This window comes from Rasamsonia emersonii (genome assembly GCF_000968595.1).
Source record: "Rasamsonia emersonii CBS 393.64 chromosome Unknown ctg1118621759675, whole genome shotgun sequence".
Classification (NCBI taxonomy): Eukaryota; Fungi; Ascomycota; class Eurotiomycetes; order Eurotiales; family Trichocomaceae; genus Rasamsonia; species Rasamsonia emersonii.
Genome location: NW_013563341.1, coordinates 1 through 14,653, shown reverse-complemented (window position 1 = coordinate 14,653; position 14,653 = coordinate 1). Strand labels below are relative to the sequence as shown.

The 14,653-nt window shown below is 50.4% G+C and overlaps 4 protein-coding genes across 4 annotated transcripts; 1 reads left to right on the top strand and 3 right to left on the bottom strand.

Annotated features, from left to right (window-relative positions):
* Window positions 1-955: 955 nt before the first annotated feature.
* On the top strand, window positions 956-2,649 carry T310_0329 (glutamate dehydrogenase; the record flags this gene model as incomplete). Its single annotated transcript, XM_013476758.1, has 6 exons — window positions 956-1,001; window positions 1,068-1,198; window positions 1,260-1,341; window positions 1,404-1,466; window positions 1,529-1,815; window positions 1,876-2,649. 6 exons carry the CDS (start codon window positions 956-958, stop codon window positions 2,647-2,649), a joined length of 1,383 nt encoding a protein of 460 aa, XP_013332212.1.
* Window positions 2,650-3,553: 904 nt separating this feature from the next.
* Window positions 3,554-6,400, bottom strand: T310_0328 (uncharacterized protein; the record flags this gene model as incomplete). Its single annotated transcript, XM_013476757.1, has 5 exons — window positions 3,554-4,286; window positions 4,677-5,350; window positions 5,444-5,502; window positions 5,648-6,295; window positions 6,355-6,400. 5 exons carry the CDS (start codon window positions 6,398-6,400, stop codon window positions 3,554-3,556), a joined length of 2,160 nt encoding a protein of 719 aa, XP_013332211.1.
* Window positions 6,401-8,739: 2,339 nt separating this feature from the next.
* T310_0327 (MFS transporter) lies at window positions 8,740-11,595 on the bottom strand (the record flags this gene model as incomplete). The annotated part of the gene is made up of 2 exons (XM_013476756.1): window positions 8,740-11,259; window positions 11,320-11,595. 2 exons carry the CDS (start codon window positions 11,593-11,595, stop codon window positions 8,740-8,742), a joined length of 2,796 nt encoding a protein of 931 aa, XP_013332210.1.
* Window positions 11,596-14,178: 2,583 nt separating this feature from the next.
* On the bottom strand, window positions 14,179-14,653 carry T310_0326 (Allergen Asp F7; the record flags this gene model as incomplete). Its single annotated transcript, XM_013476755.1, has 1 exon — window positions 14,179-14,653. A coding segment is annotated over one exon (475 nt), but the record flags the coding sequence as incomplete, so codon positions are not given.

Genomic DNA, 14,653 nt, shown 5'->3' with positions numbered 1-14,653 from the left:
CACGCCAAGAACCAATCCTGCATATGTCCTAACTCTTAAGGACATCCATTCATTCAGATATATTTATTCTGAACTTATCTGATCCTCACTCAATCCATACATTTTATTATTATGCTATTATTTTACGATTATCATTAGAATAAAAAATTAAAATAAAATAATAGCAAGTGAGAAACAAAGGGCATCTCCCCCGATATCGCATCGCCTCGCATCGGCGGATTCGAGTGAGTCACAAGGGCGGCGAATGCGATCCGAGGGTTCCCGGACGGAATCAGTCCATCCTCGTGACTAGGTACATGTACAGTACAGTACTCTCACCGACAAATGTCAGTCATACAACACAGTCAGTACAGTCATAAGTATGATGCTATTGAGCAGTTAGATATTATTTAGTTAATTTGGAATCATTTCGTCTGAAGATGGATTCTATCTTGCGAAACATGGCCTAGATGCTTGTATACTGTGTCCAGAATAGGGTTAATACACGTATCAATACATAGCTTACGTATGTTCCTCCAGACAGGTGCATACATGTAGGTACTGTACTGTACTTAACTACGTCTGGACTGTACCTTCAGGTCACGAGACGCATTGTCGGGGCGAATCCCAGATTCTAGATCTGGTCTCATTAGAATTGGTTTTTGCTCTGACACCAGCAAATTCAATTCAGGAACGCAATGCAGGTGCCTTTTTTTTTTTGGCTGTTGCCGTTACTGGGTTCATGGTTCCTGGTGGAGAGCTCCAGGTCCAGGTCCAGCTCCGGCCGTCGGTCCCCTCTCCATGGATCCCGTCAGTCAGCTCTATATAAAGAAGACCGACCTCCTCCGCACCTCATCCATCTTCTCTTCCATTCGAATTGTCGATATCATCTACGAGAGGGCTGTTGATATCTTCCTTCCTGTCCTGTCTGTCTGTCTATATCAATTGAGAAGTTCCCACGTCCTGCCATCCCAACATGTCGAACCTTCCCTCTGAGCCTGAGTTCGAGCAAGCCTATAAAGGTACGTCCTTCTCATCATCAACCCAAGACCTGCCACCTACCTAATTAACAATCTATCACTCTCCAGAGCTCGCTTCAACCCTCGAAAACTCGACTCTGTTCCAGAAGTACCCCGAATACCGCAAGGCCCTGCAGGTGGCCGCCATCCCGGAGCGGGTCGTTCAATTCCGCGTCGTCTGGGAGGATGACAAGGGCCAGGTCCGATCGAACTTGCATGATGATGCGCTTAAACTAAACTAAACTAATATGTCTGTGACAGCTGCAAGTCAACCGCGGCTACCGCGTCCAGTTCAACTCGGCCCTGGGCCCGTACAAGGGTGGGCTGCGCTTCCATCCGACTGGTGAGTTGGTTCAATCGAATAAATAGAAGAAAAAAAAAGGCATGGCTGACGATTTTGGATAGTCAACTTGTCTATTTTGAAATTCCTCGGTTTTGAACAGATCTTCAAAAATGCCCTGACTGGACGTAAGTACACACATAGTCGCAGACATGCGTCTGTCGGATGAAGCTGACATGTGCAATTACAGTCAACATGGGCGGTGGCAAGGGCGGCGCAGACTTCGACCCCAAGGGCAAGTCTGACAATGAGATTCGCAAGTTTTGCGTCGCCTTCATGACCGAGCTGGCCAGGCACATTGGTGCCGACACTGACGTGCCGGCCGGCGACATTGGGGTCTCAGGGCGCGAAATCGGCTACCTGTTTGGCCAGTACAAGAAGATTCGCAACCAGTGGGAGGGTGTCCTCACCGGCAAGGGCAGCAGCTGGGGTGGCAGCTTGATTCGTCCTGAAGCCACCGGATACGGTCTTGTCTATGTACGTTCCCTAACAATCGGTTTTTTTTTCTTTCGACCTGCTAACTATGTGTCTATATAGTACGTCCAGCACATGATCAAGTACGCCACCGGCGGTAAGGAGTCCTTCGCTGGAAAGCGCGTGGCCATCTCCGGCTCTGGCAACGTCGCCCAGTACGCGGCACTGAAGGTCATCGAGCTGGGCGGCACGGTGGTGTCACTGTCCGACAGCCAGGGAGCCCTCATCGTCCCCCCAGGCAGCAACGAGGGCTTCACGCCTGCTGAAATCCAGCAGATCGCCCAGCTCAAGGTCGAGCGCAAGCAGCTGAGTTCGCTCGCCAGCACAGACGCCTTCAAGCGCAAGTTCCAGTACATCGCGGGGGCGCGTCCCTGGGTACATGTCGGCGAAGTTGACGTGGCGCTGCCCTGCGCGACGCAGAACGAGGTGTCAGGCGACGAGGCGCGGGCGCTGATCGCCGCAGGCACCAAGTTCATCGCCGAGGGCTCCAACATGGGGTCGACGCAGGAAGCCATCGACGTGTTCGAGGCGCACCGCGAGAGCAACAAGGGCAGCGCAGCCATCTGGTACGCTCCAGGCAAGGCCGCCAACCTGGGCGGCGTCGCCGTCTCAGGGCTCGAGATGGCGCAGAACTCGGCGCGTCTGAGCTGGACGGCGGAGGAAGTCGACCGCCGCCTGCAGGAGATCATGGAGTCGTCGTTCCGCAACGGCCTGGAGACGGCCAAGGAATATGTCCCGACCCCGGAGGGCGTCCTGCCTTCGCTGGTGGCGGGGAGCAACATTGCGGGTTTCATGAAGGTTGCTGCTGCGATGAAGGATCAGGGGGACTGGTGGTGAGCAGCAAGCCCCGCTCACTCACGCGTCTTCGTTGATACCTCGTCGTTGAATTTCTTTATTTATTACTCGAGTAGTTAGATAGACCGGTTTGCTTGTTTCTCGTTGCTCATTTCTCATGACCTTTTTTCTATTCACGGCTATATAGAGTGACATTGTTATTGTACTTGCTTGCTTGCTTGCCTGCTTGCTTGATTGCTCGAATATTGATTGTTGATTGATACTCCTGCTGTCTGTCTCTGCTTGCTTGCTGGCTGGCTGGCATCTATCCAACGAGTATTTTCGATATCAAGTCTATGCTACGCTGTGACAGGATGTGCTTCGTTTCGTTTCAGGCTGGATTAAGTTTATAGATTTACAGATATATATAGTTTAAGCTGTTCCAGTTTTATCGACCAATCGAAGATTGCTCCATGCCCCATAATTCATTCTAGAAGATTGTCCTGTCCGGTCGGTAGGACTCAGACTCAGGAAGGAACCCGTCCAGAAAGTAATAATAGTGCTGTCGTAGCCTACCTAACCCGCCGCAAATCCATTCTTGTTCCTGGAAAAGAAGAAAAGAAGCATAGAAGAATACTGTCTGCAACTAGGCATGTCCCTACCTACATAACCAGCTAGTGGGCAGGAAATCAGTACATGCGACCATAGGGTGCGGAAAACAGGGCTTCCCGTCCGCTCAGCCGTACTTAAGCCGCACGCCGGCTGGTTAGTAGTTGGGTGGGTGACCACCAGCGAATCCCAGCTGTTGCATGTTTTTTACTTCTTTTTTCGAAGGCGTCTCTCTCTTTTTTTTTGTTTAAACCACTCCTGAACATTAGAATCCGAAAAATCCCCGACTAGTTTCAATGGCTGACTCTATACATAGTAGTGTACAGTACATAAAGATCACACAATGCCATTCATCATCTTAGTTAACGTCAGATCTAGTCTTCCCTTTACAATAGTCTGACAAATTGCCGTGATAGGCAGTTTTCCTATCAGTCATGACGTCCGAAGTGCAGTGTAGTACGCGCCTCAGAATGCCCACAATCTCTTTTGATTCGGGTTCCTCCTCAGGGTTACTAGCAAACCCAATCCCCGGATAAAGTTGGAGATCGATTCCCGTAGCTACCAGCAAGACCCTTCTTGGTTCCTCATCCCAATCGTACAGCAATTGCGGCTCCGAGCTGCTACCCCCGAGAGACCTGGCCGCTGACCTTCTCGTGTTGGGCTGCTGTTCAGGGCACAGCTTGGGATAGGCCAGTTCAATTTTGTTTTGGTCCTCTCTACAACGAAGGGACATTAACTTTGACACGTATCCTGAAGTCTTTGGAAGTAGCTGTACAGCCGACTTCAGCGCAGAGCTTGCTTCATCCCGAAGACAGTCTGTCAGACTACTGTCCCTCCGGTTTTTAACCTGGACAACAAAATAACTCAAGCTGTTATCCTCCGGTAAAGCGACTGGGATAATGAGATCACATCCCTTGTATCCCAATGGACAGATGATTCCCATTCTACGACGGTATGCTAGTCGCACGCTGTCTTCATTGGGGTCCTCTTCGAACCTCTCAAAGTGATTGAAAAATACATAACCATCAGTCCATAGACGCTTCAATTCGCTGTCTTCTTCCATACAGCTTTGAAGGCGGTTGGACATAATACTTGAGAGGAGAGAGGTAAGGAATGCGGAGAACTTGATAGGTCCTGGCAACTGCTCTTCGTGGGCCTTATCTTATCAAAAGCAAAGAGGAAAATCAAGGCGGCCACATATTCCCCTGTATCCCCAAGGTGAATAGTCCTCTTGTTGACATTCTGATAAAGTGTCTTGATAGCGTCCACCCGCTTGACTCGGTCTCTCTTCATCTCCATTGCCGATACGTGAGCCAGAATGGGCTCAGATGGTTGCTTCGTTCGAATGGACCTCCGTTCATCATCGATATCGTAGATGAACCTGAGGCACCCAGACGTCAACTCGTCTGCGAGAGTCTGATTGCGAAGCTGGAAGAGGATCCGAAATGAAATCAACGCAATTAAGTGAACATCACGTCCACCTTTCCAGTTGCTTGTATTCGGGCCACCACCAATCTTCGAGCGCCAGTCTCTGCACTGCCTTCAGACTCTGACCCGCTTCCAGATATGCACCCCACATTGGTCTACCGAGACAGAAAAGAGCTTTTACGTCAATAGTCTTTTCCAACTTCAGTACCCGGTCCGGGTTCCTTTTGAGAAGGTCAAAGGTGTGAATTTGATAGATTGGAGGAAACAACTCCTCGCGGCGCAGGAATTTAGTCGGATCATGCTCTCGGGGTGGGGCGAAGGAGGACACTCTGGATGTGGTGTCTAACAGGAGCGCAAAGAACCGATTGTTATCAGTATTGTGGCCGTCAATGGGTCTTTGAACGCTTGTTTGATGCCTTGTCGCTCTGATGAACGCGGTGAACCTCATGTCAGGCTCCTCCAAAAGTTCCACTTCACGATTCATTTCGGAAAGGAGATGACGTGCCTGGTCGAGACACACAACAGCCTCTGGATTGCCGGGCTTTGGGGCCAATTCTTCTATGCTTTCAACAGCTCTGGGATCTTTAATGGTGCCTCGAAGTGGTCCAAGAATATCTCCGAAGACTTTCTTGGTTTTGTCTTCGTAACCATCCAAGATCTGGTTGAGATACGTCTGGTAGTTGAATCCTGGCTCGCCACTCCTCAATCGCCGAAGACTGCCCGCTGCCTGTGAAGCAACATATTGCCTTTTGGCCTAATCATAGAGGCCCTGCACGCTTTCAGCCAGAGAAGTTTGAAACGACCCAAGCTCCTGTCTGACCTGGAGCTCGAAAAATTCCATGGGGGTAATCCCCATTTCCCTGCAGAGCTTAACGTGCACTAAACTCGCAGCTATAAAAGCCTCAAAAAAACATCGTCATTTCTGGTCGACGCGTAATCAGAGATATAGAGTCTGCGATCGGTGACCGACGAGGATAGGTATCAGAACCCGATTTAGCCAGGCTCGCGTACACAACGTACGTACGATGTTCTCGAGCAATCTGTTCTACCACGAAGCTCTTCCCGATTCCGCTTGGCCCGACAATTGAGGTATACGGGGCGAGGTGAATGGCAGAGTCGAAATCGGAATAGTAGTTGTAAATTTGCTGGTAAATCGTGCTCGTAATATCGCGCCCTGGTTTTGGATCGCGGTGGAACGCATCTATCACCACATCCGCGTTGACAAAGCCTTGAGATGGTGGAGAACGGAGAGGGAACCACCTCTGCAGGGCCTCATAATATTTCTCTAGGTCCAGTTCTCGTACGAATGGGAATATCTCGAGGCATTCGAAATAGATCGAGACAACCTGATCGTGTTGTGTCGGTTCTGTTGGACCTGATGGCGGCAGATTCATCCATTCAATCCCAGTATAGCCTTTCTCCATGAGTTCTACTTGAACATCACGCAAGTATTTGGTTGCCTGTTTAAGAATAAACTGAGGTAAGGCACAGCCTGAATCTTCAAATTCGATTTTCTTGCTGGAAGCATGGACTTGATGCATTTTGGCTGCTTTCACAAACTCCGTAAAGTCACGGCACTCGCGCCAGTTAAATTGACCGACTTTTCTGGACGAAATTTCAGGATCCAACCGTGGGAATTTACCCTCAGCCGAGTCTTCGACCTCGTGGCTACCTAAACAATCAACATTAGTCTAATGACGACTAAGGCTCTCAAGTTCAGGTATTACTCACTTATTGGTCTTTTAGGTGTCCTCGGTTTCGCTTGTTCTGACGCCATCGTGTCTTCGTTCGTTCGACCGCGGATTTGTCGGTAGTCGAATTATCGGTAGATAGAAGAGAAAGAGGGAAAAGGGACCTAATGCCACTAGACTTTCGTTGTTAGTTTATGAATCCGTCTCGTATCCAAGGATAAGCACGCACAATAGTGGCCAGCCAAAGTAGCAAGGAAGCAAGAAAGCAACTGTGTTTCTGTCAGATACAGCCCTTGTTGTATAACCAGACCTAGGGTGCTTACCTGACCACCCTAAGGATAGCAGTAAAGAAATGGAGAAGGGGAAGAGAGATACTAGTAAAGTATTAGCTAGTTCATCACCAGATAGCCAGTCTGGGAGTGCCTACCCTGACCGCCCTATGGACAGCAGTAAAAACAAAAGAAACGGAGCACTTGTCAATACTTATCTCTTTTGCAAAGATATGTGGATGATACTCGCACCAAGAACTTGAGAGACTCGAGGATCGCCAAAGTATGCTGCGCGCACAGGCTGTGACGCGTAGGAAAGGTTCTGTTCGACGAGGTGAGAGCAGATGAGTACAGCCTTGAGGTAGGTTGGCTATGCCTATAAAGGCTAGAGTACATAGGCAGGGCAGGCAGGCTCCAGGAGTCACTTCCAAGTGTGGAAATTCACTGGGCGCTGAGCCGTACCTACCTAGTATGGCAACCATAAGAGTCCAACTAAGCAGCCCTTGGACAGTAGATTTGACAACAAAGCACGTTTCAGAAGATGAAGGGCGGTATTTTGCTATTGATGTGAGGACCAGGGATTCTGTTTTCGAAGTACCAAAGGACGCGTTCTTGAATGGCCAGCTGAGTGAGGTGCTCGCGACATAAACAAACAAACACTATGGAGCTCTTCTAGCTAGTATCTTATACAGTATCTTATACTAAAAAAAAAGGAAAAAGATTCACAAAGTAAAAAAAGCTCACACCCCCCAGTCATTTAAGCTGTTAGGAGGTGCTACGAAAACCCCTGTTAACCGCTCTTCTCCGTCAAGATTTTTTTTTGGACATAACATCCTCGAAGAGGCAGGGATTTTACTGTCCGAGCACGAGGCTCGAACCTGGGGCCCCTAGCTTACTGATATTGGATATTGGGATTTCTACTACTTGAGCTAGCTAGGGACCCCGGCCTTGTTTTGGTAGGGGAGTTCTTGACTTATGTCTCACCTGGGAGAGGGGGGAGGGGGGTGGTGATTGGATGAGAGAGGGTACATCTTTGGAGGTACCTCCTACGTAGGGTATCAGTTATATTCTCAGGTTTCGACAAAAAAAATAGACTAAGGGAAGAAAAAAAGAGAGAGAAAGACGATTAGCTTGTCATCAAACGTAATCGGCTATGTCCAGCCATTGCTTGCTTGCTTGTATATTATATTACTTGCTGACCACAGACTGTCCACCGAATAACTACCGTACCTTAGGTTGTTGCCCACTGTCGAATACGGCACTGGACACTATTAGATCTGAACGACAGAGATCTCGATTGCGAATTCGATAATACTAAGTAATATCTCAAATACTAGGTATCTTATTAACAGCCCAGTACTAGGTTAAAGTAGTTGGGGTGAAGACTATATAATATATAGATGGTGCATGAATATTGCCTGAGGTCCTGAGGACTGACTACTACCTGAATCAATTGAATAAGGCAGTGTGGCACTACTCTTAATATGTGTACATGCAGCTGGGTGAGCAACAATATGGAAATGCTGTAGCATTTTGTTTTTACATCAATCAGTAATCAATCAATCAGAGTGATTTTATTTATGTCCAGTATCTCTTTTTTTTTTAATACCTCTTGAACATTCATGAATCCGACAAATCGCCTCCCAGTTTTCATGACTATGACTATATATATAATGATAAATAACCCCTCCATCCAAACGCCTTCGCTGAAAACATAACAACACAGAAAGACAGAAATTAAAAAAGGTAAGAAGCACCCTGGAGATCAGATCAAGAAGAAAAGAAAAGAAGTTCAAAGTTTCGATCAGGGATATTAAATGGCGTATATATGTGAATAAATAATAAATAAATATAGTATGATAAATCTCCCGGGTATTATATATATAAAAAAAAAAGGGAGAATAACCTCCATAAGGCCGGGTAAGGCTGTCAACTTTTGGTTGAGTCGGTTTGTTTGTCTGCTGGCTTGATGCAGACAGACAGATAGACAGATAGTCGTGGACGTCGTAACTGTGTAAAGCTGGGAATACCCAGACTGAAAAGAAAAAAAAAAGCGAAATGAAGGGGTATCTATAAAATGAAGAAAAGAAAATAAAATATCGACTTGAGATATCGACTGTGCGAGAGCTGGTAGACGAGGAAAGACAGCGGGCTTTTTATGTCCTGCCCGACTCGTCCGGCTCGTCCGGCCACGGCGCCAAATCATGCATAATGCCGCCTCTTCTACTCGGCAGGCTGGGAGAGCTGCTCCTCGACACGGCATGGTCATTGACGTGAATCTCCCCCGGCAGTTGCACCGCCGGGAGAGGCTCGTCCATCAGACTGCGGGGTCGAGAGAGCACTCCGCCCGACGACGGGTTCTCCTTCTCGCGATGCACGACCCCAACGGTATGGCGTCGACGACGTGGATAGTGGCGAAGATATTCGTTGGGCACCGGGTCGACCTGCTTCCGTGCTGCCGGGACGAGGTTCAGGTACACGGGAAAGATGGCGCCAGCAGCATAGAGGGCAGCAACCACGCAGAAGGAGTATGGCTCGCCGCGACGGATCACAGCGGCCTGTTGCGGGAATGGGAAAATCGCTCCACCGCTGATGGCGGCCGTCATGATGGACGCCCCGGTTTTTGTGTACGGTCCCATTCCACGCAGGGAGATGGCGAAAATGATGCTGAACGCGCCGCTCTCGAAGAGAAAGAGCATCAGCCCCATGGCCACGCCGCCGGAACCGCGCACGTTCATGCAAAGCACGGCGAACACGACCATCCCGATGTAAGAGACAAGAAGGATCCACCGGGGTTTGAGGAACCATTGCGCGAAAGCGGCAAAGAAACGGCCAACGGCAAAGAGCGTGCGACCGATTAGGAGGTAGTCAAATGAACCGAGTCGGGAGTTCGGCATCAACGCGTTAACCAAATTCTGAAAGCTTGTTGAGAGTCCCTCCTGTCCGCCCACATAGCACCATTGAGAGAACACGCCCAAGCAAAAGGTGACCCAAACAACAGGAAGTCCCGCCACCTTTGCCGAATTTGCGTCCCCCCGCCGGTTGGCCAGTTCTCTGAGATCGTCGTCGGACGCTTCCGGCACCGGCAGATAGTAAAACGCAACGGCGAGCAGAACGTCGAAGAGAGCGATTGCGAGATACGTCCACTGGACATCGACCAGCGACACGGCGTCCTGCACGGTCCCGAACAAGACCTTCTTGGCCAGCAGCGGCGAGAGCACGCTCCCCGTGGCCTGGATTGCCTGTGAAAAGTTCAAGCGCATCTCCGAATTCTCCTGCGGTCCGCAGAGCGCAATGAACGGGTTGGCAGCCGTCTCCAAAACGGCCAGTCCGAAGCCGACAATGAAATTCGACACGGTGAACGCTGGAAACGAGGTCAAGACCGCCGACGGCCAAAAGATCAGAGTTCCACAGGCGTAGATGCAGAGGCCCGTGATGAACGTCGCTTTGAAACCCCAGATCGTCAGGACGAGGCGACCGACCGTCAACGGGGCGATCAGATAACCGCCGTAGTACGCGGCGTGCATGCCCAGAGAGCCCCACGTGCTGACATGCGCAATAGCTTGGAATTGGGCGTTCAAGATATCCAAAAACCCGTAGGCGAACCCCCACAAGAAGAACAGGATGGTGGTCAGCGCGACCGGCGGGATGGACTCCCGGGTGTTCATCTTGAGCATGCTTTTGGGCTTCTTCATGTTGACAAAGTCATAAAAGGTGGTGACATTCTGTGGCGTCGAGCCGCTCCCAGTGGGCGCACTGCCTTCCAGATCCCGAGGGCCCTCGTCGGGGGCGGTGAGGAAGTCCATCATGTCGACATAGTCTTCGGGTGCTGCGGGTGCATTCCTCCTGGTGCTGCTTTCACTTCCACCGGTAGAGGCCTTGCCTCGATCACTTGACGATGTATCTGGCGGACGCAGGGTGGTAGACGTGGGTCCAGAGTCTGACCGCGGTGGACTGACGGGCATTTCTGCGGTGGGAGGGTCGGTAGCTGCGACTGCTGTGTTGGGGGTCAAATCATCGGTGCCCTTGATCATCCTGGGAAGCACTCGTGCGACCAAGGGCTTCAAGCTCGGGACACAAGCACAGATCATACCGATGTTGACCTCGACGGCCGACCACATAAACGTAAAGGCACCATACCCTAGAGAAGTCAATAACATGAGCTTATCGGTCATGCTTGGAGACGGGAGCGGCATACAAGAAAAGTCCTGATGCTCAAGGGAGTTGATGTGGGAGGAATCCGAACTGTGATAGGTCATGGCGCGAGAGGACGCCGCGCTCTGGAGGTAGGCGACCCGAATGACATCCACCACGGCCGTAAAGACACCGAAACTGAAGGTGATAATCAAGATGATCTTCTGCTTCAGCGGGAGGCGCATGCGGGTCAAGATGGGCATGGGCAGGAAGAAGATGGCAAGGTCGGTGATGAGGTTGACCGGAGCGGAGGACAGATACAGGGTGACGATATCGATGCAGGTGGCGTTGTCGACGGGCGGGTAGTGGAAGGCGGCGCTCAAGGGATGGCACTGGAAGACATTAATCAAGGTCAAGGCAAACCCGGCAGCGTTCACCACGATGAGCGTGACGTAGTTTGCCCAGCGGAAGACTTTTTCTCCTTTGGTCAGGGTCAGGTAGAAGATGAGGATGGATGTCTTTAGCGCCATCAAGGCGGGATTCTGTGAGAGTCAGTATGTCGCAAGACAGAGGGAGGGTCAGATTGTTCCAGGGAAACTCACGTAGAGCACGGTGGTGGCATATTCCAAACGATTGAGAGCCGGCTGCGAGCTTGGGGGGACATGGACATCCGGCAGACCCAATCCCTTGGTGGTGGCATAGCAGATGGAGAAAGTGAAACCGAAGTCGATGATCCAAGCCAGCAGCATGACATGATCGTGCAGCGCGATCCTGCGCACGATCCCCCATCGAGAGACGAAGCGGAGAGCGACGAAGACGGAGGCCAGGACGAAGACGACGATGGTGACGACCATCACCGCCGTCCTGCGGTCCTCCATGTCGGCCAGCTAAGACCCCAGCACACTACTGCCTGCGTATCCACGAGGTGTCCGATTCAGACGAGGTGGTAGGAGACTCCATCATCTCCAAAGACTCGGAATGGCTGTAAAAAAAAAACTGGTGGTCGAGGATCGATGACGTTTTCGAACACGCGGGAAGGGCACGAGGGCAAATGGCGTATCGTATTTACACAGCGTCTGAGAAGAAAATATCAAAAAAAAAAAGAGACCCCTAGTGGACAAGAAAGAAGGGAAGGGCGGGGTGATACGATTGTATATACAGGATGGCAGAGGAGAGGGAGAGGGCGATGTGGAGGCAAAGGCGGAGGAAGCGAAATCTGGAGAAAAACGGACGGGCGGGCGACAGGACGGGTCACAGGTCACGAGGTGTGCTGTGCACGGAAGTCCCAGAGTGTCGTTTCCCCGCTCCATGCCCTATGGGGAAGAAGACACTAAAATTGACTGAGCATTAAGCGATGAATTAGCGAGCGAATTATTGAGCGATGAACTGACAATTGATGACGGCGCAGTGGGGTACGCGACCGACGACGTGGGCGCCCAGCTGGTCGGGTCGGCGCTAGGCCGGGCTGTCGCCGTGCTGAGCCTTGTGACTGGCTGCGCCGCTCGCGGCTGAGCGGCGGCTCTGTGCTGGCGGCAGATGACAGTACAGCGAACAAAAAGGCTGAAAACCGGTGAATTGTCTGAATTTCTAGCCTTTCCCTGCAATGACAGAGCCTAAGAACACTTGGACGACGGATGGATGTACAACACACCAATTCGCTAGGCGAGTTGTACAGTATGACAGCCCTTCAGTCTCAAGACGCGGCAATTTCGGACCAAACTTTGCACTGACATCTCTCTTCCGCCCACCATCCAATCAATGCCGACCACCACCGCCGGAAGCCCTTCCGAGATCCATGGAAAGGCGGTCTGTGCGGGAAGAAGTCATATCCTGTCTGATCGATTGTTACTCTGTGATTCATTTCGACTGAGTTTAGAAATATTATTTCCAGAGAAGACAGCTGCATATGTACTCCGTACTGCCACTTTGAGCTGCGGTAGTGTATAGTGCCTGCTTTTTCTTGGGAAAAACTCTGGAATTAATTACCTACAATGGCAATTAGTATCGATTTACCCATAGTACCGTACTGTACCTACACTGTACGGAGTATTACTCATAGAATGTATGAATTCCTTGGTGCCTGAGCCATTTGGAATCCGTTCAATACAGGTGCATACCAGTCCATCCACCTACTGCCTCCTTGGGCAGGTGACAGGTCACGGGTACTCTCGAGTCCCGCCCGCACCATCTGCCATTCAGTCAGTCATTAAACAGCAAGCAGACAAAAACTGTTGCTCCGTCCAGCGCAGCAGAACGCATTGAAAGCTTATTGTTATTATTAGCTCAGTGATTCAGGTGCATTGATTATGCAGCGTAATTCCCCTGCGGTGGATCCAACGATCGGTGGTCTGTCCTGTGTACTCCGTACTCGGCAATTAGGTAGTCCGTACAGGGCAGTAACGGAGTACGGAGTATGTGGCTCAGATTAAATTAAATTACTTTTAGGTAGCCATGCATGCACAGCATCACAGCCAGTCCAGTTTAGTACTCCAGTCTGAGGACGAGGAGGCAAATAACAATTACATACGGAGTACTCTGTAGACTAGGTGTACTGTACAGTACATTAGGTACCTGTTAGGTACAGAGTAGTCTGTAGCATGTGATCACAGTGATCCGTACTCGCAGTGGCAGTGTATGTGACACAGCCACAGCCACAGCTCCTTCCAGCTTTGGGTATTGCAGTTTGTGGATCGGCGCCCCTGTGCCTGGCAATCACTGACGATCGGCTAGAGATGAGCATGCTAAGCATAAACTAATACTATCGAGACCTTCGGTCATCGTCAAGCATTTCCTATATTCTCCTTAGTAAGGAACACTACTAGTACTCCTACTAGTACTCCTAGTACTCCGTATTAGACAAAAAGCTCAGTCTGAAACAACACTACGGAGTACTCCGTCTTAGCCTTAATAAGGAGTAATGATCTCTTACGCACTAGCAATACTGGCTCACTCTCATTGTGGGTGAAAAAAAAACTGCAGATCATATTCCCTCATTTTTTTTCTAAGCTAAAAAGACATCGTAGAACTTTTTCTTGAGATCATCTTTCAATCAATCAATCAATCAACGGACATGCTCATATCGTTGCATCATAACTCCCCAGGAGTAGTGTTGTAGGAACCATTTCCACCGTTTCACATGCGATCCAGCCTGACTTGCAGGGGAGCAACGGTAGGTCCATGTTCCACATGTCCTTGGAAAAGGAAAAGAAAACAACAAGAAAAAAAAAAGGAGGATGTACTCAGTACAGAGTGGACATCGAAAACCAGAGCGGCCCTGGTTTGACTTCATTGGAGGACCGACTCTAGTAGAAGAATGAAAGCAAAGATCTATTCACATGTCAAGAAGGTCAATAAAAAATCAGCTCGCGATGCGAGCTAAACGAAAGGAAAGAAGAAGTCAAATGGTATAGCCCTATGTCACTGGTCCAGCCTGGTTTCAGGTTCCATTTGCCCAGAAAATTTTAGTTGTTGAACCACCACTCGACGTGGATCCGACCCAAAGCCAGATCGGCGAGGTCACCGAACAGGGCGGGCGACATGTCAATGGAGCTCGCGCTGCAGCTCGGGCACTTGTCCACCACCTTAGCGGTCGAGGTCTTGCCGTTGTAGGAAACGGTGATGGTCTTGCCGCAGTAGCCCTCGTTCATGATAGCCGAGGAGAGAGCAACGACGTTCTCGGCGTAACCATCGTTAGCAGTGTCGCAGAAGCTGGGGTTGGTCATGGTATCGGCCGTGTTGTAGTAGGTTCCGTCACCCGCGCAAGGAGAGCTCTCGGAGCACTGGCCGCTGGAGCTGGAGCCGGAGCCAGAGCCAGAGCTGGAGCTGGAAGAGCTGGACGGGGCAGGAGCACTGGAGGTCGTCGAGGAAGGCTCAGGAGCCGGAGCCGGAGCCGGAGTGGTAGTGGGCTCGGGAGCAGCAGAGGTGGTCGGCTCAGGA